Source organism: Procambarus clarkii, chromosome 38 (assembly GCF_040958095.1).
Source record: "Procambarus clarkii isolate CNS0578487 chromosome 38, FALCON_Pclarkii_2.0, whole genome shotgun sequence".
Lineage (NCBI taxonomy): Eukaryota > Metazoa > Arthropoda > Malacostraca > Decapoda > Cambaridae > Procambarus > Procambarus clarkii.
The window spans coordinates 9270090-9297751 of NC_091187.1; the positions used below are offsets into that span (position 1 = coordinate 9270090).

Genomic DNA, 27662 nt, shown 5'->3' on the forward strand with positions numbered 1-27662 from the left:
ATAGGGGGAAAGAAACTCTGCCCATTGTTTCTCGCTGGCGCCTGGGATCAAAACCAGGACCACAGGATCACAAGTCCAGCGTGCTGTCCGCTCGGCTCCCCGGCCGACCAGCGTTCAATCCCCGACCGTCCACAAGTGGCTAGGCACCATTCCTTCCAACCATCCCATCCCAAATAATTATCCTGACACCACCTTCCCAGTGTCATATAGTTGTAATGCCTTGGTGCTTTCCCCTGAAAATCCCTTCCTTCCTTAACATGAATACCATATTATTTGATAATGATGCAAAAATTAACAATTTTGAAGATCTAGGTAATACATTGTTTTGTCACGTACGTCAACAAATCAGGATTCACTTTCAACACCTAATGATACTAAAGATAAATACAAGAACATAAATGGCTTTAAATCATGTTTAAAATAATATAAATACATTACATTACATAATATAAATAACCACTACAAATTGTTATGCTAAATAGACATTGTTTGTTCAGTACATAGAGTGATAGTGATTCAGTACAATAGAGTGGTAGACGGTTGGAACAAGTTAAGTGAGAAGGTGGTGGAGGCCAAGACCGTCAGTAGTTTCGAAGCGTTATATGACAAAGAGTGCTGGGAAGACGGGACACCACGAGCGTAGCTCTCATCCTGTAACTACACTTAGGTAATTACTTAGGTAATTACATTTTAATTACACAGTTCAGCATACCTTAGCCCAGGAGGGCAAAAGTCAGTCAATATGGGACATTCTACAATATAACTGTGTAATTACTATATGAGTACTGGAACACTTGATGATATATTGGACTTGTACCCAAGATTAACCATGTAATGTATCAATTATACAATGTATGTATGTGATGTAACTATATAACCTGAGCTTGTAAAAGCACCTTCATCACCTTCAGTGATTAAGTGCTTAACCCTTAAACTGCGCAACGCGCCTGCAGGCTCACGTCTGGTTTGCGCAACGCGCCTCCGGGTATTTGTATTTTTCACGTTCCATTCAAAACTCCCGCGGCTACATGGGGTTCACATCAGCTTCCTCAGGGCTCTTGTAAACAGACGCCATCTTTAAAAAAAATCGTGGTCCACATTCCCGGGTGTGGGAGCCTCAGTAGTGTGTGACCAACCAAGGCTGGCGCTCGCAGCATGAGCGCACAGCACTGCTGTTCAGCATGTGACCACAGCATCGCCTAATAATGCCAAAATATATATATAACTTGTATTATTTAGCTATGATAGTGTTATATTAGAGCCTGAGTGTGATAATGACTGGGTACAATGTTCAAATATCAGTGATTCAATGCTGTTCACAGCGCTAGCCACAGCATTATTTCGTTCATCTAGGAATCTTCAAATGATTTCCTAGGTTCCTTTTCAAAATAAACGTGTGGTCAATTATTCATTTACAGGAATTAGTGACCAGGATTGTGATAATAGCAGGATTGTGGTTATAATTAGCGTTGTGCGTAGTATTGTGGAAGGAGGAATTTTGATGATTGAGGGCGATAATTGAGGTAGCCTCATTGTGTGTGTGTGGCTGCCACTCTTGTTTTGCTCACCATACTAGCTTAGTGGTTCGCTATGGGCAACACATATGTACATGGGTATATATAGTGTGTGTATATAGTGTAAGAACAGCAACAGGAGAATGTTGAGAGGAGCTATTTCGGTGAGGGAGGTGACGTAATCGTAGCGTCGTCTGCTGTGTGATTTTTCATGCAGTGTATGGTGGCCACTGTACTGTTTGGACACAATACCGGCTTACTTCCATAGTTCTGGTAAATAAAACATGTAGATAGGTATATAGAACATGTGTAATAAGAACTATAATAATATGGTGGGAGGAACAATGTTGGCGAGTAAGATGTTGGAGTGAGGGAGACTGGCTGGGTGAGGCTGCTCTCACTCGAGGTGTTCTGAATGTGTTCATGGTCAAATGCTCCTATTGGCCCATACGAGGCAGTTGCTATTGGCCCATACGAGGCAGCTGCTATTGGCCCATACGAGGCAGCTGCTATTGGCCCATACGAGGCAGCTGCTATTGGCCCATACGCGGCAGCTGCTATTGGCCCATACGCGGCAGCTGCTATTGGCCCATACGAGGCAGCTGCTATTGGCCCATACGAGGCAGCTGCTATTGGCCCATACGGGGCAGCTGCTATTGGCCCATACGAGGCACCTGCTATTGGCCCATACGAGGCACCTGCTATTGGCCCATACGGGGCACCTGCTATTGGCCCATACGGGGCACCTGCTATTGGCCCATACGGGGCAGCTGCTATTGGCCCATACGGGGCAGCTGCTATTTGCCCATACGAGGCAGCTGCTATTGGCCCATACGAGGCAGCTGCTATTGGCCCATACGAGGCAGCTGCTATTGGCCCATACGAGGCAGCTGCTATTGGCCCATACGAGGCAGCTGCTGTTGGCCCATACGGGGCAGCTGCTGTTGGCCCATACGAGGCAGCTGATATTGGCCCATACGAGGCAGCTGCTATTGGCCCATATGAAGCAGCTGCTATGCGGTGTTCTGAATGTGTTGATGGTGAATGTATATAGTGTGTGACAGTGTATAGTGTGTAAATAGATTGTATATATACACAAATTAGCATGATACATAGTAAATATGTGCTGCATATGTGCGCACAAGTTTCATGCACGTAACACAGTGTCTACGGACAGTACGGATGTTGTACTGCGATATTATAGTGTACGTGTTCATTATACATTGGATTGGCACATAAAAACAATGAAAATGTATTTGGAAAGGTGCGCAAAAAATGAACGAAAATATATTCGCGGCAACTCGCGCACCCCACCCCGAGCGCCCCACCGCCCCCGAGAGCTTACGGCACGGGCGCACGGGGAATGATGACGTCACGGCCCAACTTCCGGACCCCATAGCAGCCAAAGTAAGTACAATTTCGACTTTTTTTTTACATACCCATACTGAGGGAAGGGTTTTTGACACTTTAAAAAGAAAAAATTATTTTTTCCAGAGAATTTATTTCCTGCGCACCGTGGGGGTGTCACATTTGGAGGCAACGCAGTTAAGGGGTTAATTGCACACTAGTTTCTCTATCAGCTATCTCACCTTGCCAGAGTAAAAGAGACAAATGTATGTGAATGCATGTGTGTGTGTATGTGTGTATGTATATGTATGTGTATAAAGTATATATGGAAGCTGATCAGAATTACATTTCACCTTTGTAAATGCACATTAATGACACTATGTAAAAGACACATCGAACACTTTATGTAGGGCATACGTAAATCTGTGTATCTATGTATTTACGTATGTAGGTTAGCTTAGCTTTTTAAAAGCACCGAATCACCTTCTGTGGTTGATTGTTCAATAAACCCCTGAACTATATGTTTAACACATCTCGAACCCTGTCCATGGAGGACAGAAGAAAATGTATATATGCTGGTTAGCATTCTAACTGTGTGGCCACGTCTGTGGTAGAAAATAATAAAAAAAAAAATACATTTTAATTTCCCCCCAGGAGCAAAGAATGAAATACTGAACAAGTAAATGTCAGCATACACCATCAATATTTACCGCATTTGGAACCAATGACGTGAAACCAAACTGACATTATTCTGGTGAAAATCAACTGATACTGTAATAGCAGCATTAAAAGCATTAAAACACAGAACTGCCCAGATGCTGTCACATACGTACTTAGCTAATTGTGCTTGCGGGGGTTGAGCTCTGGCTCTTTGGTCCCGCCTCTCAACCGTCAATCAACAGGTATACAGGTTCCCGAGCCTATTGGGCTCTATCATATCTACACTTGAAACTGTGTATGGAGTCAGTCTCCACAACATCACTTCCTAATGCATTCCATTTGTCAACCACTCTGACACTAAAAAAATTCTTTCTAATAGCGTGGCCGTAGCGTGGCCTTCTAACGTGGCCCATCCTCAATGTTTATGTGTCTTCGCAATATTTGAGTTGCAATGAATCCACATTGGATATGAATTTATGTAAAATTGTTAGTCAATCATTCATCTTAGCTCTATGCCCCCTTTCTTCCCTCCCTTCCTAAGAGCAGGTTATAACAGTCAAGTTATTTTAATTTTATTAAGTGACGCCTTAGTTTGCATGGTCAGTATGAACAGGCAGAGATGGGAGCAGGATTGGGTGAATGAACCAGTACATGCCTTTGATTTCTCTCTCAATATGAGCTTTATATACTTTATACACCTTTATCTGAACAAAATATATATCATGAATACTAAACGTCAATGCAGGCGATGAGTCACAATAACGTGGCTGAAGTAGTTTGGCCAGACCACACACTACAGGGTGAAGGGACGACGACGTTTCGGTCCACCCTGGACCATTCTCAAGTCAATTCTCACAATCAACTTGAGAATGGTCCAGGACGGACCGAAACGTCGTCGTCCCTTCACTTTCTAGTGTGTGGTCTGGTCAACATATTTCAGCCACGTTATTGTGACTTCTTATCTGCTGATGTAGTTTATTTAAGTCTGAAGTATGAGAGGCCAGCAATAAGCGAGTACACGAACACCACACGGCTCACTTACCAGCCACATATACCGACTTGTTATCACTGCACACTGCAAGACTCAGAACATCAGCTTTATGAGTCTGTACCTCTTGAGTAATGGTACCAAGCTTTGCATTCCAAAAGCAAGTTTTCCCTCTGCAATAAAAAAAGGAAAAAATTCTGCTAAAGTCTTATAATACAAGTCAAACAGTTGACTACAAATCATATGATAATTTATTTTCTGAAGATGGAATTACTGTGGACTGACTGGTCTGAAAACAAATGGAGGAAAGTAATGGAGTTAGTGAGGTAATGAGAAGAGTGAACTTATATATGAAAGTTTCTGATAAGTGACTTACCATGAAATCTTTTCGATGAGGAAAACTTAACCATATTTGACGGCGTCCAAGATGCACCTTCGCATAAGACGAAACCTCGCATAAGACGCACCCTTACCTTGAGGTTACCTTGAAGTGTTTTCAGAGCTTAGAGTATCCGCGGCCCAGTCGTCAACCAGGTCTCCTCTGGACTGGTCAACAAGGCTGTTGGACGCGCCTGCTCGCATCCTGACGTATGAGTCACAGCCCGATTGATCAGGTATCCTTTGGAGGGGCTTGTCAAGTTCTCTCTTGAACACTGTGAGGGATCGGCCAGTTATGTCCCTTATGTGTAGTGGAAGCGTGTTGAACAGTCTCGGGCCTCTAATGTTGATAGTTCTCTCTCAGAGTACCTGTTGCACCTCTGCTTTTCAACGGGGGTATTCTGCACATCCTGCCATGTCTTCTGGTCTCATGTGCTGTTATTTCTGTGTGCAGGTTTGGGACCAGCCCCTCTAATAATTTCCATGTGTAAATTATTATGTATCTCTCCCGCCTGCGCTCAAGAGAATACAGATTTAGGCTCTAGTCGGTCCTAATAGTTTAGAGGTTTTACTGAGTGGATTCTAGCAGTAAAGAATCTCTGCCCGCTCTCCAGGTCAGCAATTTCTCCAACTTTGAAAGGGGCTGTCATCGTGCAGCAGTATTCCACTCTAGAGAGCACTAGCGTCTTGAAGAGTATCATGAGAAACCCTTTTAACCATAAGACACACCCTTATTTTACAAGGATACTTTGTGGAAAAACTACTTTAGTATATTTCATCACACATTTATTGAAAGATGCAGGCGATGAGTCACAATAACGTGGCTGAAGTAGTTTGACCAGACTACACACTAGAAGGTGAAGGGACGACGACGTTTCGGTCCGTCCTGGACCATTCTCATGTCGATCGACTTGAGAATGGTCCAGGACGCACCGAAACGTTGTCGTCCCTTCACCTTCTAATTTATTGAAAGATATTTTAAAGTGGTTTTTGTAGCCCAACTCTTACCTCCTCTAAGTTCAGCTGTCTAGTTGTTTACATTTTGGGCACGAGAATTGCTATACAGGATGTGAAACTTGTATTTCTGGATGTTATGTTTTGTGTTACCTCGACAGGCCACCAGGGTGGCATACCTGGTGGCGGCGCACCCACTTTCCTTTCACAGATTTTGCTGCTCCTGTTATGCAGCATGCAGTCACAGCTAGTCACAGGTCACAGCTAGTCACAGTCGCAATCAGTTAGAGGCAGCCATGGTCACGTCACAGTCAATCAAGCATTCAGGCACAAGTCACAGTCAGGCATTCAGGCACAAGTCAATTAGGTCCTTCACAGTCACAAGTCACAGTCAGTCCTAACCAGTCAAAGGCAGATAGACATTCACAGCTGTGGTAGCAATCAGTTACAGTTTGACAGTCAATCACACATCCACCTGCCCACCCAGTCAGCCCACCAATCCATCCAACCACCCACCCACCCACCTGCTAACCCTGCCTGCCTGCCCTACGTCAGCCACCTCTACGCCTTCGCATCCACTATACCAGCCATCCCAAAACTCCCTGTCTGTCCACCTGCCCATCCACTCACCAGTCTGCTACAAATCCCTCAACCTCCACCTGCCTGCCAGTCAGTAACCAATCCATCCACCCACCCTGCCTGCCCACTAGCCAGTCAGTCCACCTGCCTGTCCACTGGCTGCTTTGATGCTTGGTTGGTTAGGCCGAGGGTGCACCATGTGTTGTGTCTGGTCGCGGCTCTCCACTGTTACCTGCTTGCCACGGCCTCGGAAGCCGGGGACGCGCTTTGGGTTGACCCGGTTTCCCTTCTTCCCTGTTCCAGGGTTTGGGTCCCCCAGGTCGTCCTCAGGGTTATTCGGTCCAGCCAGCCTGCGGGCTATCCTCGTGCCTATGACGTTCGTGAGTTTGCTGCGCTGGCTGCCGTCTTCAACAACATGCCTTTGGCTGACATTCGGACACAGGGTTTTTGGAGGTCGAACTGGGTCCTGGCCGCTTGCTACCTTGTGAATATCCCTGGACCTGGTAGGGCCTGAATTGAATTGGGTCAGCGGTTGCAGCCAGTTGTCTCGACTTCGCGTTGAGGAGCGAGGGCTGACCGCCTCCCAGGTAAGTCCCTCTTGTTTTGTCTTTGGGTAAGTAGCTTTGGGGGAGCCAAAGTGGCTCCACCCAGAAACACACACGCATACAAGCATCCATACTTACATGGATAGCTACAAACATACATTCATTAACAGTAAATTAGTGCACACACACACACTAATGCATATAAAAAAAAAAAATTGAAATGCTTCACATAGAGGATAAATCAAATATAGTGAAAAATGTTTACTAACCTGGAGTCGCCACTGACTATTGTCATGTCATCAAGAATACCAACACACCACACAATGACCTCACTTGCAGAATTACCCACTGAACAACGGGTCACCTGAAAATACAAATATAATTTAAGGCTAAAGCCAATATTAAAGGTAGATATTGTTCACTCACATTGTGAAATAGGAAGCACAGGGGTACCCCGGTTTAAGAGTTTAATCCGTTCCTGGAGACGGCTCATATTCCGAGGTACCACCGTACTCTTAGCTCACGTCACACCTAGACCTGGGACCGAGACCTCGACAGAGAATAATGCTTGTTCACCGTGCCTTAAATGTTCACACCCTCCGTAGGGAGCCAGTCGGCCGAGCGGACAGCTCGCTGGACTTGTGATCCTGTGGCCCTGGGTTTGATCCCGGGCGCCGGCGAGAAACAATGGACAGAGTTTCTTTCACCCTATGCCCCTGTTACCTAGCAGTAAAATAGGTACCTGGGTATAAGTCAGCTGTCACGGGCTGCTTCCTGGGGGTGGAGGCCTGGTCGAGGACTGGGCCGCGGGGACACTAAAAAGCCCCGAAATCATCTCAAGATAACCTCAACATAACCCGTTCACCATGCAATAAATGGGGAGACCTCATTCTAAACTGATTAGAGGGCTGTGTTCCAGGAAAAACTAACATGGTAAGATTTAATATGAGTTGTGAGAAGAGAAAGTGTAAACCAGGAGTTAGAAGTCATATGCTCCTGTACACAGGCATTAACGCGATATTCGTAATGGTCAGTACAGATAGGCAACAAATAACATATACCACAGGCAAGTCTTTTCAATACAAAATTATTAACATTGAGTATAAGGGAATACACCTTTCTGGACTTGACTTTAGTAATGGCATTAAACTTCAGCATTAGCCATTACCGATACGGATCAGGCTAGCCAATGCCAGGTTCTGTGACTCACGCTGATTACTACGATTACTAGCCCACGCATTTTCTCCAATGTGTATTGTTGCGTTAAGTGAGGTACTTGTATTATGGTTATATCCTGCTCATGGGTTGCTGGACATAGCATAAAAAAACAAAAAGTCACATTAAACTTCAGTGTGAATATTAGGAACAGGAGAATGTCAAAAGCCAAGGTTAAAAATAACCTTGGTTAAATTTAATCAAAAGGAATATTGAAACAAAAATGTTACAAATTCAGAAACAATCACGGCAGATACAGGAGAATTCAGGTACAATCAAGCAGTAGTAGAAATATGAAAGTTTAATCACAATATTAACTAGAAAGTTTACTAACCATTAACAAATCTACAAATATGGCTTTAGAATAGGCATGTCAAACATGGAGCTTGCGGGCCACATGCTGCCTTTTGCAAGCACACCTGCGGCCCGCGGGCCACATGCGGCCTTTTGCAAGCACTCCTGCGGTCCGCAAGCCACATGCGGCCTTTTGCAAGCACTCCTGCGGTCCGCGGGCCACATGCGGCCTTTTGCAAGCACACCTGCAGCCCGCGGGCCACATGCGGCCTTTTACAAGCACACCTGCAGCCCGCACAAAGGATACTATAATTTGGAATATAATAGAAAAAATCATTCTGCAATAATATGTATTAAATGAATTCAATTAGTTGTGGTGTGTGGGCATCATGATGACATAAACATGCCCCCATATGGCCCTCGGGGGGGACCCTCAGTTGTGGTGTGTGGCCCTCATGATGACATAAACATGCCCCCATATGGCCCTCGGGGGGGACCCTCAGTTGTGGTGTGTGGCCCTCATGATGACATAAACATGCCCCCATATGGCCCTCGGGGGGGGGGACCCTCAGTTGCGGTGTGTGGCCCTCATGATGACATAAACATGCCCCCATATGGCCCTCGGGGGGGACCCTCAGTTGCGGTGTGTGGCCCTCATGATGACATAAACATGACCACATATGGCCCTCGGGGGGGACCCTCAGTTGCGGTGTGTGGCCCTCATGATGACATAAACATGACCCCAATATGGCCCTCGGGGGGAAACCGCTCAGTTTGACATGCCTGCTTTAGAATTTGAGCAACTTACCCGGCCTTCCGTCAGAGACCACAGACGGACACAGTTGACAGATCCTGTGACTATGTACTCTCCGCTGCTGTGCCAGCAGATGTGCAATATTCGACCTGATGAAAGAAAACTTGAAGTAACGCTAATCATAAACTTTTAACTCCAGTGCCAAGCCATATGCGTAGGAAATGTAGATGTTTATCTCTCAGAATGTTTGGTAATATGTGTTGACCAGACCACACACTAGAAGTTGAAGGGACGACGACGTTTCGGTTCATCCTGGACCATTCTCCAACCCGCTCTCGCAAATTCGTAAAGTCAATATTGACTTATTAACTACGTGCATAGGTGATATACTAAACATAATAGATACCCTTAAAAAGCTTCAAAGAAAACACCGACCTAACCTAACCTTGTTAGTATCTTAAGATAAGCATCTTATTGCTTCGTAATTACAATTATTACTTAACCTATACCTATAATAGGTTAAGTAACAATTGTAATTACAAAGCTATAAGATGCTTATCTTAAGATACTAACAAGGTTAGGTTAGGTCGGTGTTTTCTTTGAAGCTTTTTAAGGGTGTCTTATTATGTTTAGTATGTCACCTATGCACTTATTTAATAAGTCAATATTGACTTTACGAATTTGCGAGAACGGGTTGCAACCTCAAGTCGATTGTGATGAGGAGGTAGAGACAGGCAATAAATAGGCAAGAGAGAGCTGAGGAGGAAAGTAAGGTGTAGGGGATAGTAGTAATAATTTATGGTAATATGTTTATTGCTTGTGATGTGTGTGTATGTATGTATTAATACGATGTACTGAACGGGGTGAGAATAGCTTGAGCTACCTCATCCCTTTGTGTGTATTTTACATCAATAAACTTATTTCAATTTCAATTTAAAAAACCCATATGCAATAATGTTCTTGCGTTTATTAGTCTAATTGTAATATTGAGTACACGTTCAAAATCTGGGGCCAGATTCACGAAGCAGTTATGCGAGTACTTACGAATGTGTACATCTTACCTCAATCTTTGACGCCTTTGGTTATATTTATGAAACAGTTTACAAGCATAAAAACTTGCCAATCAACTGTTGTCATTGTTATAGACAGCCTCCTGGTGCTTCGGAGCTCATTAACTGTTGAATAATTGTAAACAAAGCCGCCAAAGATTGAGAAAAGATGTACCTGTTTCTCGCCGGCGCCTGGGTTCGATCCCAGGCGCCGGCGAGAAACAATAGGCAGTTTCTTTCACCCTATGCCCCTGTTACCTAGCAGTAAAATAGGTATACCTGGGTGTTAGTCAGCTGTCACGGGCTGCTTCCTGGGGGTGGAGGCCTGGTCGAGGACCGGGCCGCGGGGACACTAAAGCCAAGAAATCATCTCAAGATAACCTCAAGATAGGAGTACCGGGAACCCACAGCGTTTTCCCTCACACAAGTACAGAGCTGACAGTCCCCCACCTCACCAGTCTGGGAAATCGGCACAGCTTTACACACAGCTGGAAGGTTCACAGAAAATGAAGCCTCGATAAACGGCCAAACAACCACTGCAAATGAGTCGCACAAAACAAGGGACTCACTCAAACAAGCTCAAAAGTCGCTAGTACCAATTACCACCACTAGGCGGCCCAGCCCCAGCTCTCAGCCGGCTACTGAAGTCAGTTCTGGACCTGATGAACCAACTCATGACAAATTGCCAAACTAGAAATTGGAAAATCAGCTTCTCCAGAAATTGGTGTTTTGTTACATTCAACGTTGGGTTTCTGGAGGGAGTCGGAGTCCCCTTGTGACTTCCTGAAGCAAATCTAACCATAGAGAACAAGAACGGAACAGACCAGGACGGAGGAAAGGAGCTGGCACTTGAGAGGAGGAGACACCAGGCCAAGCAACACAGCCCTAAGCTACACGCAACCAACTATCTTCTTGGTTATCTTGAGGTTACCTTGAGATGATTTCGGGGCTTTAGTGTCCCCGCGGCCCGGTCCTCGACCAGGCCTCCATCCCCGGGAAGCAGCCCGTGACAGCTGACTAACACCCAGGTACCTATTTTACTGCTAGGTAACGGAGCCATAGGGTGAAAGAAACTCTGCCCATTGTTTCTCGCCGGTGCCCGGGATCGAACCCGGGACCACAGGATCACAAGTCCAGTGTGCTGTCCGCTCGGCCGACCGGCTCCCTCATATGCTGGTCATTTGCTCGGTAAAGTGTTCATTGCAAGTTCTGTAATTTCTAAATAATTCTTAATGGGAATTCATGAGTTTTGTGACTATTTGTTTTTGTTTTCACTTTTAGAGGAATTGCCTTTTGTAGTGAGTTAAGTTTAGCTCCTCATGTGTTGCTGTGGCTGTGTCTGCTAAACATTTAGGGCAGACATTAAACAATCCCAGCCCGTCATAAAAGTATTTGTGTGTACGTCTGATACCATACTACTTGTGAAAAGGACGAAATGTAGATGTTTATCTCTCAGAATGTTTGGTAATATGTTTATTGTTTGTGATGTGTGTCTATGTATGTATTAACACGATGTACTGAACGGGGTGAGAATAGCTTGAGCTACCTCATCCCTTTGTGTGTATTTTACATCAATAAACTTATTTCAATTTCAATCCCAGCCCAGAGATGTTATAGTAACAAAAACATGTGAAAATGATTTACCAAGTGTAACAAAACCATTTGTAAAAGATGCAGACGAGGAGTCACAATAACGTGGCTGAATCAACTTGAGAATGGTCCGGTCCAGGACGGACAGAAACGTCGTCATCCCTTCACTTTCTAGTGTGTGGTCTGGTCAACATTTGTAAAAGACGCAGACGAAGCCACAATAACGTGGCTGAATCAACTTGAGAATGGTCCAGGAAGAACAGAAACATCGTCATCCCTTCACTTTCTAGTGTGTGGTCTGGTCAACATTTGTAAAAGACGCAAACGAAGAGTCACACTAACGTGACTGAATCAACTCAAGAATGGTCCAGGACGGACAGAAACGTCGTCATCCCTTCACTTTCTGGTGTGTGGTCTGGTCAACATTTGTAAAAGACGCAAACGAAGAGTCACACTAACGTGACTGAATCAACTTGAGAATGGTCCAGGACGGACAGAAACGTCGTCATCCCTTCACTTTCTAGTGTGTGGTCTGGTCAACATTTGTAAAAGCTAACTACAAACCACTAACCTTCTTGCTTCTCCAGGGCTCTGTCGTACATTATGCCCTCGTCCACCACGTCAAACACGCACACATAGCCTTCCTCTGTGCCAGCCTGTAGGCATCAACAAAGAAAATTTGTAATTGTCTTCAACATAAATTGATATATTTCTCAAAAAGTACACAATAGAAGATATATATATATGTGGAGGATGACAGCAATATACATCTAAATGGCTGAATGGCCCTTAAATGGCTCGGCTAATTAGAAATCCAACTTCGTGATGACCATCTTGAGGTTATCTTGAGATGATTTCGGGGCTTTAGTGTCCCCGCGGCCTGGTCCTCGACCAGGCCTCCACCCCCAGGAAGCAGCCCGTGACAGCCGACTAACACCCAGGTACCTATTTTACTGCTAGGTAACAGGGACATAGGGTGAAAGAAACTCTGCCCATTGTTTCTCGCTGGCGCCCGGCATCGAACCCGGGACCCACAGGATCACAAGTCCAGCGTGCTGTCCGCTCGGCAGACCGGCTCCCATAACAACGTTATGGGAGCCGGTGACATGCCAACGAAAATTTCACAAAACTTATATATATATAAATCACATTTGGAGATTCCAGCACAAGAGGCAATTGTAGATAGCAAATTGGAGCAGCTTAGAGGGCCTGACAGCTGAGAGGAGAGCGCTTCAGATTCGTAGTCCTGAGGTTTCGGGTTCGATCCCCGGCGGAGGCGGAAACAAAATGGGCAGACTTTCTTTCACCCTGATGCACTGTTCACCCAGCAGTAAATAGGTACCTGGGTGTTAGACAGCTGCTACGGGCTTCTGCTTCCTGGGGGTGTGTAACAAAATGGAGGCCTGGTCGAGGACCGGGCTGCAGGGACGCTGAGCCCCGAAATCATCTCAAGATAACCTCAAGATGGGGTTAATGATTTTACCTTGAAAACTTTCACAGAACAATATCATTATTTTGGGTGTTGTTATGTCCAATACAATTGGCTTGGAAAACATAGTTTCAGTTGCACCATTGTGAGCCATGGAGTTTGTAGGAGTGACTGAGTGTAGAGTTGAATGTGCCTTCAAAGATGTTGGATAAGCCACTATCTGTACCAACCACATATATGTTAGAATTTTTTTTTTTTAACATTTACCCATAAATATCCAATTTCCACTATTTTCCATGTGTTGCCCTGCATGAAATTTTTTTTTAAATTTTGCCCCGAGGGGCGAGTTTATTGGGCAGCGCCACTCATCCTGTGAGTGGACACACCGCCACAGTGACAGTATTGGGCAGCGCCACTCATCCTGTGAGTCGACACACCGCCACAGTGACAGTATTGGGCAGCATCACTCATCCTGTGAGTGGACACACCACCATAGTGACAGTATTGGGCAGCGCCACTCATCCTGTGAGTGGACACACCACCATAGTGACAGTATTGGGCAGCGCCACTCATCCTGTGAGTGGACACACCGCCATAGTGACAGTATTGGGCAGCGCCACTCATCCTGTGAGTGGACACACCGCCATAGTGACAGTATTGGGCAGCGCCACTCATCCTGTGAGTGGACACACCGCCATAGTGACAGTATTGGGCAGCGTCACTCATCCTGTGAGTGGACACACCGCCATGGTGACAGTATTGGGCAGCGCCACTCATCCTGTGAGTGGACACACCACCATGGTGACAGTATTGGGCAGCGCCACTCATCCTGTGAGTGGACACACCACCATAGTGACAGTATTGGGCAGCGTCACTCATCCTGTGAGTGGACACACCGCCATAGTGACAGTATTGGGCAGCGCCACTCATCCTGTGAGTGGACACACCGCCATAGTGACAGTATTGGGCAGCGCCACTCATCCTGTGAGTGGACACACCACCATAGTGACAGTATTGGGCAGCGCCACTCATCCTGTGAGTAGACACACCACCATAGTGACAGTATTGGGCAGCGCCACTCATCCTGTGAGTGGACACACTGCCATAGTGACAGTATTGGGCAGCGTCACTCATCCTGTGACTGGACACACCACCATAGTGACAGTATTGGGCAGCGTCACTCATCCTGTGAGTGGACACACCGCCATAGTGACAGTATTGGGCAGCGCCACTCATCCTGTGAGTGGACACACCGCCATAGTGACAGTATTGGGCAACGCCACTCATCCTGTGAGTGGACACACCGCCATAGTGACAGCATTGGGCAGCGCCACTCATCCTGTGAGTAGACACACCACCATAGTGACAGTATTGGGCAGCGCCACTCATCCTGTGAGTGGACACACCGCCATAGCAGCATGTACAACACTCCCCAATAGGAAGAAAACCCGCTGGGTTGTTCATCCTGTCACTTGTACCCAGACACAGCTGGGACTTGCATGTACTGTACCAAAACACAGAGGAGCCTCGATTAACGAATTTAATCTGTTCCGGCACCGAGCTCGTCATGTGAAACGCTCATCTTCTGAAATGAATTTCCCCATTTACAATACACGTAATGGAAATAAAATTAATCCGTTCCACCACCGAAAAAATCAATATGATACTGTACTTGATTGGCATTTTTTTCTATCAACCACCAATTTCAACCTCATAAAACCAGTGTTGAATGTAATGAAACGTCATTTTCTGGATGAGCCCCCGGAGGCTCCATGAAGCTATCCGAACTGATGTGTGCTATATTAGACTGGGGTCATCGGTCACAGGAGTCCTTGGGCTTACCGGAGACCACGAGCCAGAACCTGGTACCCTCAGAGAGGTGCAGGGAGCAATGGCCTATGAACACTTTACATTTAAAGTTTGTCATAATTGTCATCGACCGAGGAAGGACCCAGAAAAGTAGGTGAATCAAAACAGACCACAGTCTGCTTGAAAATTCAAAGCTACGTCCTCAAAATAGCAAAAGAACTCCCCTAAAAAGAAAACAAACAAGCACCACTTCATCCAATGGAGGTGTTCATCGACTTGATAATAGTCCAGGACGGACCGAAACGTCGTCGTCTCTTCATCTTCTAGTGTGTGGTCAACATTCTTCAGCCACATTATTGTGACTCGATCATCTGCACTTCATCCAACTAGCAACCTGCTTATTAGCCCTAACCCCCTACCCCCCCCCCTCCCCATTCACGGGGGAAGGGGGAGTCCGGCAACCCACCAATTCAGTTCTTAAATGAAGAAAGCCACCGATCGAAGGGAGGGAGGGATGTCAGGGAGCCTCCGGGGCTCACCCAGAAACTGGAGTTTCATTACATTCGACGCTGGTTTTCTGTAGGGAGCCTCGTTGGCTCCCTAAAGCTAACTATCCACAGAGAAGGCAAACAGGGACTTACCAGGAAGGCGACAGCACCGCAGGTTTCAAAGCGAGGAAGAGAGAGTCGGCCGCAACAGGCATCCCAAAGCCACACAAGGCTGCAGAGGAACCAGGACATTACGAGATACCTGGCAGCCAGGATTGTTCGAGCTCTAAATCCCCCGCGCCTGAATATTGTCCAAAGACATACTTATTGCCAAAGACAGCCGAAAGAGTGGCATACTTTCTAACATCATGGGCACGAAGGTAAACCTCAGACTGGCTAGACTTAATGACACTGCGGACAACTGGAGAAACACGAGCCCTGGAACAAGGAACCAGGGAAACCGGATCAACCCAGAGCACGTCCACCGACACAGACCCGGTGGCCCGCAGCTAGCGGCGTAAAGCAGCTACCAAACAAAGAACGTGGTGCACCCCTGACCTAACCAACCAAGCATCCACAACCAATGGACCCCTTCGGAAGCCTGCCATCACATTCTTTGCCAGAAAAGGAGACGGCTGCAAATGAACAAAATAACCGGCAGTACCAAAGGAACAAAACCCCTGGTGCCGGAGAAGAGCAAGAAGCTCCCCAACCCGACCCCTCAGAGTCCAAGGCCAACAAAAACAAGACGTTGCTTTTCACCAACAAAACCTAAAAACCAACAAAACCGACACCTGTGCACCATACAAAATAGCGATAGAGATGCGCCAGGAACTCCAGGAGCATAGAATAGTACTGTAGTTTGTGTGTAAAAATATCAACAGTACTTCTTGAGGTTATCTTGAGATGATTTCGGGGCTTTAGTGTCCCCGCGGCCTGGTCCTCGACCAGGCCTCCACCCCCAGGAAGCAGCCCGTGACAGCTGACTAACACCTAGGTACCTATTTTACTGCTAGGTAACAGGAGCATAGGGTGAAAGAAACTCTGCCCATTGTTTCTCGCCGGCGCCTGGGATCGAACCCGGGACCACAGGATCACAAGTCCAGCGTGTTGTCCGCTCGGCCGACCGGCTCTACTTATGTTAAGTTAGAATATAGAATATGAATGTATAGCCATAGGCCACCTAAATAATGGAAGCATGCAGATATAAATCTAGTGCATTCATAGGTCACTGGTTCAAATCCGATTCAAACGACCTATGTAATTTAGATATTAATCCTGCAAACCCACTCAAAGGAAAGCTTTTAACAGACTGTTGTCCCTGAAGAGTCCAATACTAATGTCTCAGTTGTGTTAGGATGTCTAACACTCCTCGATGTTTGGTTAATGAAGTGATGATGTGTACAGAGCACAATCAACCTTGTGCATTGTTGACCAGACACACTAGAAGGTGAAGGGACGACGACGTTTCGTTGTCCCTTCACCTTCTAGTGTGTGGTCTTCCCTCACAATCGACTTGAGAATGGTCCAGGACGGACCGAAACGTCGTCGTCCCTTCACCTTCTAGTGTGTGGTCTGGTCAACATACTTTAGCCACGTTATTGTGACTCATCGCCTGCAACCTTGTGCCTTCATTGCTCTTACCAAAAAAACCATTGTATCACAAGGTTAGAGGGATCACCCAGGACTGCTCACCCACGCCCTCTACGCCTGATCTCAAATTTTGCGGGAGTCCGACAGCATTGTGAAGCGTCTGCCATCTGCACATTGGTGACTTTGCACGCATTGCTATCAGGAAAAACCAATATTACCACAGTTGGGGATTCATGTTTAGTAATGAACCACTATCAGCCTTACTGTGCTAGAAGGACTGGGCCGTCACTTCCTAGAAATGGGTGACACGAGACAGTGTTAGCACACTGGACTCACTCAATTAGATTTGAGTTTGATTCCTGTAGAAGGCAACATATTTGGGTATATTTCTTTACACCTGATGCTTCTGTTCACATAGCAGTAAATAGGTACCCGAGAGTTAGACATAGGAAAACTATATTTCTGTCAAACAAATCCACAAGGGCCGTGATGAGGGCTCGAACCTACGTCCGAGAGGATCGCAGACGCGCCTTAATCAATTAAGACGCGTCCGGGATGCTCTCGGACGTGGGTTCGAACCCTCATCACGGCCCTTGTGGATTTGTCCATTTGATGCACCATGCTATTGTGATTCCTGGGTGTATATTTCAGTCCAGTGCACACACTAGAATCTACTTTAAGGCATCAGCAAAACAAGATAGCTAAGAAAAACTACAGTATAATGAGTCAATATAATTAAAACATTAGTAAAAAAATGCAATAAGTACATAGGTAGACACATGAGTTAGTGTTCCAAACTCTATACAAAGTTGTGACATAGCCTGGTTCCAACCATGTTTGGATTTTCAGAGTTCGCAATATTTACCAACAGAGATGTTAACAACAGAAGTATATACTCACTGCTAACTTCCGCTTGTCTTTGGAAAGAGCAAGGCACCAGGTGGGACCACCAGTGACCGCTGTACGCGACATGACACCACCCGAGAATAAGTTGTATTCCAAGATATAGCCGTGGAGTCCTGCACTAAAGAGTCGTCCCTTGCACCACACCAGCGCTTCAACCGAACTGTCGACACCACCTGATGAAGCAATACAATTATTATTTTTCTTGACTCATTACGAGCAACCTAATGAGAGCCGGTTGGCCGAGCAGACAGCACGCTGGACTTGTGATCCTGTGGTCCCGGGTTCAATCCCAGGCGCCGGCGAGAAACAATGGGCAATGTTTCTTTCACCCTATGCCCCTGTTACCTAGCAGTAAAATAGGTACCTGGGTGTTAGTCAGCTGTCACAGGCTGCTTCCTGGGGGTGGAGGCCTGGTCGAGGACCGGGCCGCGGGGACACTAAAAAGCCCCGAAATCATCTCAAGATAACGGAAAGATAACCTTCATCACAGAACTACCATAAGATCCTGTAAAACCTGTCACCCTAATACACTACAAGCAATTTATTAATAATCTAATACTTGTTGTATGATGAAGGCAGTTGTATTTTTGCTTGCGTAATTTCAATCTTCCAAATATAAAATAAAGATGTCGATGCCCATTTTGAGTGTAGTGTAATTCTAACAAAATTTATAAATAACTAGAAATATTACTGTATAGTGTATTTGCAGTATTTGCCTAGTGCACAACTAGGCGAGTTATCTTGAGTTATCTTGAGATGATTTCGGGGCTTTTTTTTTTTTTAGTGTCCCCGCGGCCCGGTCCTCGACCAGGCCTCCACCCCCAGGAAGCAGCCCGTGACAGCTGACTAACACCCAGGTACCTATTTTACTGCTAGGTAACAGGGGCATAGGGTGAAAGAAACATTGCCCATTGTTTCTCGCCGGCGCCCGGGATCGTATTGTACAATATAAAATATACATGCGCAGGATGAAGCTTTAGTAATTTTAATTATATACAGCATATCACAAGCCTTCACAGTCCTGCACAGCAAAACAATACACAAAGCCAATTGACAAATACAAAAACACACGTATGAAATTCTGTACATACTGTCTCCTTAATAATATATCAAAATCAAAATGTTTATTCAGGTATAAGTACATACACAGAAGAAAGTTACAAACATAATGTTGGATTTAAAGATAGAGCTAGTACATACAATACCTAAAGCCACTGATACGCACAGCGTTTCGAGCCAGAAACGCAGATTCGAGAAAACTCATACGATTCAAGACTCACCGGGAAGAACTAGCTGCACAAAGGGTCGATTCTGGCAGTTCCATATTTCAACACTCCCATCGGCCCTGTCAATAAACAATTTATATATAGAAAATAATTTGGCTTGCATATTCAGTCCTGCAAAACACACTTAACACTTTGACGTTATCATGATGACGTCTATCGCAGTCATCCAAGCAACACACGCAGTTCATCCGTTAATTTTGTGTTATTCTTATTAATAAGCATTAACATTGTGAAAAAAATGTTTAACATTGGTTTGTATGTGATCACTGGCAACCTACTCACTGCTAGGTGAACAGAGGCATTAGGTGAAAGGAAATGTGCCCAACCATTTCTGTCCCGCCCGGGAATCGAACCCGGAATTGTCGACTGTGCGTCGAGAAGGAACCCGACTGTACTGCCGGGACCCTAGAGGAGGTGTGACTGGTAATTTGACATTGTCGCAAAGCCAGGCCTAACGATCCTCTTAGCAGGTAAAAGAAATATTGCCGGAACAACCGTGGACATCTTCAAGAGGAAACTAGAGTGTTTTCTTGCAAGGAGTGCCGGACCAGCCGGGCTGTGGTGGGTATGTGGGCCTGCGGGCCGCTCCAAGCAACAGCCTGGTGGACCAAACTCTCACAAGGGGTCCATAGAATTAGCCAAATCTACCCAAATCCTGCTAGTATTATGCAAGTACCTGTAATGAAGAAATACGGTATATTTACTCACTATAATGTTGGCATTAAAGGCAGAACGTGATCAAACTTATTTACGGTCCGTCTAATTACCACAAGCTTCACAAAGCTTCACAAAGCTTCCTGGCAGTACGTTAGTAATGAATAAATATGATATATTTACTCATTATAATGTTGGTGCTGAATGTACAACACGAGAAAACATAATTTGAATCTGAAAAAGTATCTTTTTATAAAGAAATTAGACGAAAATAAAGAGCTGGTGACGCCAAATCAAGTCGACAATCCAAGCTTCGGTTAGGTTAGGTTAAGTTAGGTTAGGGTAGGTTAGGTTTGGTTAAGTTAGGTTAGGTTAGGGTAGGTTAGGTTAAGTTAGGTTAGGGTAGGTTAGGTTAAGTTAGGTTAGGGTAGGTTAGGGTAGGTTAGGGTAGGTCAGGTTAGGATACGTCAGCCTAACCTAACATATCATATTTATTCATTACTAACGTATTGCCAGGAAGCTTTGTGAAGCTTATGGTAGCTTGTGGTAATTAGACGGACCGTAAATATATATTCTGAAATAATCCAACTTCATAACGAAATTAGAAGTAAATATGTAGCGGGTGACGCTATAGGAAGCCGATGGTCAAAGCGACAATGTTATGGAGCGACTTATCCAAGATGTTTTGTTTTGTAAATGTTTTGTAACTATTTACAAAATATATTATTACAAATACGCATATATTGGATAAGTCGCTCCGCGACGACTCGCCCGCTACATATTTACTTCTAATTTCGTTATGAAATTACATTATTTGAGAATAAAAATAGGTTTGATCATGTTTTGCCTTCAAGACCAACATTATAGTAAATATATCATATTTCTCCATGACTTAATGCTATAGAAGGTTTTGGGAAGATTTGGCTCACAAGACCTGACCTCAGGTCCGGCATGGGAAGTACGGTTCATGGGAAGTACGGTCCACCATGGGGAGTAGAACACGACATGGGGAGTTGAACAACCATCCAGCAGGTGTGTAAGGGAGGTGTGTGTGAGGCAGGTGTGGTGCCACAGGTGTGTGTGAGGCAGGTATACACACCTGGAGAGCGCCAGGCGGTTGCTGGCGTCCTCATAAGCCATACACTGGATGGCTTGAGGCTCAAAGTCATAGAAGCGGACATTATGGACGGTGAACTGTGTCATCCTGGAGGAGGAGCTCTCGAGGAGCAGCTTGTGGCTCTTGTGGAGGCTCACGTGGCTCTTGTGGAGCCCCAGGGACAAGCTCCACTCCTCCTCTTCCTCTCACTGATCTCACTGCCTGTTATGCCTCGCAATTTGCATGAAGGCTCTTGACTGGACGAGTAGTAAAGGCGGCACTTAAGAGTGGCTAGATCCAGCCTCTCCCCGCGTGGTGATGTTTATGTGTACTAGGGGAGGGGGATAGGTAGGTGGGTAGGTGGATAGGGGAGGTAGGGAGGGGTAGAGGAGAGAGATAGTGGGGGGGGGTTAAAGGGAGAGCGGGCCGCGCCATCATCTATAAATCGTTATTATGGCTGCCATATAGGTTTATGTGCTTGATTTAACCTCCCCAAGGCCGCCATTGACTAGTTGCTGGTCAAAGATATCTCAAATATTCTTAAGAATATATTTTTAAGAATATTTCCTAGTACTGAGGGAGGGAGGGAGAGGGGGGGGGTCGGTTCGTACACACCCGCTGCGGCTTTTGTACACAGTTATTTATGTATTTATTGATTTTTATTTGTATTATACAGTTGAATAAATTAATAAAGTGTATATTCTGTACACAGTTGAATAAATTGTATGTTCTGTACAGAGTTTCTTCGGTGAGCATTTTGTATACACGAGCCCCTTTCGTATACCCCATATGCGCTGGCTTGTGTTTGCTGCCACAAACGTGTAATCTAAATTCAAATTAAAATTCAAAATGTTTATTCAGGTCAAAGTTCATACATAGAAGATGACTTACAAACATAAAGTTGGATTTACAGATAGAGTTTAGTACATAGAATACCTAAAGCCACTAATACAATTCGATTTCTTTCTTTCTTATGCACCCCATACCCACCCAACTGGGCGGCAGCTTTACAGTCATGTGCTCCACACCCACCCAACTGGGCGGCAGCTTTACAGTCCTGTGCTCCACACCCACCCAACTGGGCGGCAGCTTTACAGTCATGTGCTCCACACCCACCCAACTGGGCAGCAGCTTTACAGTCATGTGCTCCACACCCACCCAACTGGGCGGCAGCTTTACAGTCCTGTGCTCCACACCCACCCAACTGGGCGGCAGCTTTACAGTCATGTGCTCCACACCCACCCAACTGGGCGGCAGCTTTACAGTCATGTGCTCCACACCCACCCAACTGGGCGGCAGCTTTACAGTCCTGTGCTCCACACCCACCCAACTGGGCGGCAGCTTTACAGTCATGTGCTCCACACCCACCCAACTGGGCAGCAGCTTTACAGTCATGTGCTCCACACCCACCCAACTGGGCGGCAGCTTTACAGTCCTGTGCTCCACACCCACCCAACTGGGCGGCAGCTTTACAGTCATGTGCTCCACACCCACCCAACTGGGCGGCAGCTTTACAGTCATGTGCTCCACACCCACCCAACTGGGCGGCAGCTTTACAGTCATGTGCTCCACACTGTCACGTGGGGGTGGGCGGTCCGGGGCTCTGCTAACACTCGGCTGCTAGGGGCTCAAAGGGCCCAAATACTCAGCCCCTCCGACTCCCTGGATTCACCGGAGTCTCCTTGGTCACACAAGATAGGACCAACAATGCCCACCTCCGCAGGTCTTTGCTTCCACCACAAAGGGGTGCCACTGATTCACCCTGGAAGCCCTTCAGTCGACCACGGGGAAACTGCTGTTAACAGTTCCGGCCTAGACCCGTGGGGGAGTGAAGGAAGACTCAGGCTTACCTATAACCATAACCTCCCTGAGTCTTGCCTGCCAGACAAAAAAAAGGTTGCAGGAACTCCTTTCCCGCCTGTCTTCTCTATCTTCCTCTTAGCAAGGTCGCCAGCTGGGTTATTATATCTGCACCCCAGCAATGCAGTTCAGTGGGTGTATCATATATCGTTTGTAGCCAGAAATGTATGCTCATAGAGAAAATCACAAATGGAGGCACACTCAAACACAGTAATAAAATGTGTGGATTTACTGACGCAAATTACATGAACACACACACACAATCACAAGTAATACATGAATATGGAATATGGATGATGAGTCTGGAGATCGTCAGCCTCTTCTTCCACGACCTCCAACTCTCCTTCAACTGGGCAGGAAGACAGGAGTCTCACACTCTCACAGGAGGGCCTCTTCACCACGTCGGCACCTCTTCTTCACTGTCCTGCCATCCATACACACTGTCCTCTCTGACAGTCCTGGACACAAGCTGCCTTGCAGCCTACTCTACTATTAAGGTAATAAAGTCTTGCTGCCACATACACGAGTAAATATTGTGGCCTAACTAGCCTACTCATACAAGGGGTAATGGGAGGGAAAAATGATCTACCTTACACTCCTGGCTCACGACGCCTGTCCCTCGATGGTGTGAGGTTCCCACGCTTCCTTGGGTCGATCCTCGACGATCCAGGGCGTTCCACAGGTCCTCAGGTGTCGTGAAGCCTTCGCGTCGTCGCCGTTCCAATCCCTGAGATTCAGCTGCCCCAATCCTGGTTCATCGATGGGCGCTGAGCTAATCACTATTTTTTTTTTCCCACACTCGCCTCTCCCACAGGGCGTCGCTCCTTGTCCTAGGCACTGTGTCGTCCTTCCAAGATTCTCAGTGGATATGACCCCAGTCACAGCAGCTTGCTCGCCCACCTTCCAGACCTCAACGTCCAGCCAGCGGCGCCGCCTAGCGTCGTCGCCGACCGTTTTCCAAGTTTGGCACTTCTCTGCTCACTGAACTTGGTTCCTCTTTGGCTCCCCAGAAGCGCAGGGTCTCCAATGACTGTGAGGGGCAGCGAAGGCCAGCTCAATCCACTGAACAAGGCTTGCAGAGCCTCCAATCTTTGAGAGCAGACCGAGGCGCGTCCTGTCGCTTCCACGGTCAGTACAACTCTGACGTTGGCGCCGCCCGGGGCACTCGGTGACGTCATGGCGGGCCCTGATTTGTCGCCCGCGACCTACGTCGACCAATCCGCGATCGACTAATGTCCCTTCCAAAAGGTCACATCTGCCGTAGGGGATACTGTTTCATTTTATAACAGGGCGCCAATTTTCCTTTATTTACAACTTATAATGTAACTTCTTTCCTTTTACTGGCAGCCGGTCTGGTCGCCACATATGTCAATAGACTCCCTGAACCTCAGAGAATCAGTAGGGAGAGCTGATATGACTCTTTAAGCCGGCAAACGAAAGAAATAGGAGAGGGCACCGTAACATACCCCTCCCCTTAAAATAAGAGTCATATCGGAAGAGCAGCACTCCAGAGGGCAATCTATACTCTTGCTCCCTCCGTTCCTGAAGTGTCACTCCTCCAGTTGGTGACGTGGCTCGTACCACCTTGCCAGTCACTTGCCTCATTGTATCTCCACCTCGCATAGTACCGGGTGTGACGGGTGTTCCCTGAACACCTACAAGAAATCCTCTCTCCGTGGCTACGAGTGTACTCCCACGGCTCGTTACCACTGTAAGATTCAGTGCATGCAGCGCCTCCACCGCGTCGTGCACTCCGAGATAGTCTTGCATTTCCATTGCGTCCTACAGGTACTCCATGTTTCCTCCCATGATCTCCTCTTCGCCAATCTTCTCTCTTCTCGGTTCCTCTTCTCCCGTAGGTGCGTTGTCTCCTCACAGTGGCACTTGTAACCTGTACTCCATCCAGCAGCTCCCTCTCTTCCACACTAGGCTTTTGCGATGGCCCAATGCCCCTCTGGTTAGGCTGGCGCCTACCCTGGGTGTACCTATTCCCTGCTTTCTTCGTATTGCCTTTCCTATACCACTCGCTCCTTCGTTCCCGACGAACATCTTCACTCCTCCATGAGATTTTCTTCCCTGCAGACGTCTTCTTCGGTTCGTGGTTGGGCTCATCCACCTCCCTGTGGCTCACCTCACCACGGTGGTTCATCTTGCACCTACCACTATTCATCTGGCCGGCATAGGGTGCCTTGCGTCGTGGCTCCTCCACTCTGCCCCTCACTGCCGTTCGCTCATCCACTGAGCTTACTTTATTTACGTTTCTGTATGGAGGGAGTGCGGTCTGCAGCCTCTTCACCGCCCCAGGCGTTTGTACAGCTGCTCCTCGCCACTCCTCCACACGCATCATCAGGCTTAGTCGGAGGGCTTCGTCGGGGTTTTCCACTACCTCCGACGACCTCTCTGCACTCTCGCCCTCGTTGTCGTCGTCTCTGGCGACGTTTTCCCTGGCGAAGTCGGCTTCCTCACGACCATCTGGAACGACCGATACCTCACCTGGCAGGGTTGTACCGCTGCTTGCAACATAGGCACTCCTGGCCCAATCGGGTTGTATCCTGCCTCCTCCGAGGTCATTACCCAGCACCATCTGTACATGCTCTAGGGGTAACTTAGGGGCTACAGCTACTATAGCTTTCTCGACTCCGCAGTCGGCAATCAGCTGTACTTCGTGAAGTGGCAACCTGTATTCCTCCCCCACACCGCGTATCCTCACCACTCCCACAGGTGAATCATTAAATTCCTTGGGGAGAATACTCCTGGTTACCATACTTATGTCAGCACCCGTATCTCGAAGCACGGCAACCTCCACTGGGTCTGACTTTCCAAACTTCACGCTGGCCTCGAAAACGAAGGGATGTTCACCCAACTTCATTTCCCAACCATTCACGTTGGGTCCACTATAATATGGGGTGTGAACAAACACTCTCTCCTCTTCCAACATTAATCCTACATTCCTTTGGTGCTCCTCACACTCGCGGGCATAATGTCCTCTCACACCACAGTTGTAGCATCGGCTGCCTCCCCTGGGCGGCCACTCGCTAGTCACTCTGGCGGTACCACTTGCAGACGTCCCCTGGGTCCTCCTTGGACTCCCTGTCGTCGTATCCGGGACTGCAGCACTTGCTCCCGAGTTAGGTCCACTGCTCACAGCTTGGGGCTTCCTCCCCGCGTCTCTTGAGCCCTTGAACCACGTTACTTCATCGGGCACACTACTCTTGGGAGAGTCCCCACTCGTCCTCGCTCCTCCTGGACTCCTAAGGTTCCCTCCCGACCTGGGGTAAGGCGAGTGTCTGGGCGGCCCCTCCCTCCTGATATGTAGTGCCTCCTCCAGCATGTCGGCTCGATCCGCTGCAGCCTTCAGGTCCTTAATACCTGCTTCTCTCACCCTTACTCGCAACTCAGGATGGAGCACCGACATGAACTTCTCCATCACTATCAGTCGTTTAACATCATCCACCGACTCCGCTTCCTCCGCCTTCAACCATCGTAGGAATTTCCGTTCCATATCCCTGGCGGTCTCGGCGTAAGTCTTTCCCGACGCTCTTGTACACTCTCTGAACCGCTTCCGGTACATCTCCGGAGTCAGCCGGAATGAGTGGAGAACCGCATTCTTAATCGCGTCATAACTAGTACACTCCTCTAGGTCCAGCATGTTATAGGCTTCCCGGGCCTCACCAGTCAACCTGCCCTGGACCAGAGCAGCCCAATCATCTTCCGGCCACTCCTTCAGAGTTGCTATCCGTTCAAAGTGTTCAAAGAACGCCTCAGCTTCTTGTGGTTCGAACGTAGGTAAGTCACGTTCCCTTACCTTGAGGTCATCCCGCCGTGCAGGTAGTGAGGGCAGACCACGTTCAACGCGACGCAATTCGACTTCTTTCTTTGCCCTTATCTCCTCCAGTCGCAGTTGTCTCTCTCCTTCTTCTCGCTGCAGCCGAGCTTCTCGCTCCTCTCGCTGCAGCTCAGCCGCACGTTCCTCTCGCTGCAGCTCAGCCGCACGTTCCTCTCGCTGCAGCTCAGCCGCACGTTCCTCTCGCTGCAGCTCAGCCGCACGTTCCTCTCGCTGCATTTGCGCTTCTCTCTCCTCTCGTCGCAGCTGGGCTTCCAGTTGCATCTTCATTATTTCCAGTTGCAGGCTCCTCTTACTACAGCTGGACCTTCCACTGCTCCCATGTTCACTGTGAATTCTCTCCACACTGGTAGGCGCTTGGGGAGGCCCTAGTCGGGACGGTTCACCTTGCGACGGCTCTCCTCGGGACGGCTCCTCTTGAGATGGCTCCTCTCCCGTCGCTTCCTCTCGAGCTGTGAGCTGTGCCATGATCTCTATCCTTCGCTCCGCTACCTTAGTCGTCCTCAACCTGATCCCAAAGTGGTTTGCCACTTGTTGGAGCTGGGCCTTGGTACACTCTTCCAAAATTCTCTCGTCCCTTGTGTCAATAAATTTCTTTACTTTGTCTTCCTCCATCTCTATATCATTGAGCATACACGACAGCACAGACAAGTTAGTAGGCACTAATTTCACCGTTTCAGTCCCTTAGCCGGTTGAGTAACAGTACCACCGAATTCACTGGCCACACTGTATTAGTACCCTGGCAACACTTGTCTTGAAATTTGGTCCACACTGTAGCTTGATCCACGCTTCCTGGCGAGGTTCCCAGTTCTTGGCTACTGGGGTTCGAA

General features: G+C 47.2%; 1 protein-coding gene across 2 annotated transcripts in view; it reads right to left on the minus strand.

Annotated features, from left to right (window-relative positions):
• l(3)72Dn (UTP4 small subunit processome component l(3)72Dn) overlaps nt 1-23718 on the minus strand; it is a 53849-nt gene extending 30131 nt beyond the window's left edge. The window contains exons 1-7 of one of the 2 annotated variants that reach the window (XM_069337684.1): nt 23578-23718; nt 19373-19437; nt 18087-18265; nt 12439-12523; nt 9283-9377; nt 7235-7329; nt 4564-4682 (exon numbers count right to left, since the gene is read on the minus strand). In XM_069337684.1, coding sequence (XP_069193785.1) covers nt 4564-4682; nt 7235-7329; nt 9283-9377; nt 12439-12523; nt 18087-18158 — 466 coding nt within the window. In that variant the 5' untranslated portion in view covers nt 18159-18265; nt 19373-19437; nt 23578-23718. Of the gene's footprint in view, nt 1-4563; nt 4683-7234; nt 7330-9282; nt 9378-12438; nt 12524-18086; nt 18266-19372; nt 19438-21131; nt 21479-23577 lie in introns of those variants that run through there. The other variant, XM_069337683.1, reaches the window with a different exon arrangement.
• Between the last annotated feature and the right edge of the window lie 3944 nt (nt 23719-27662).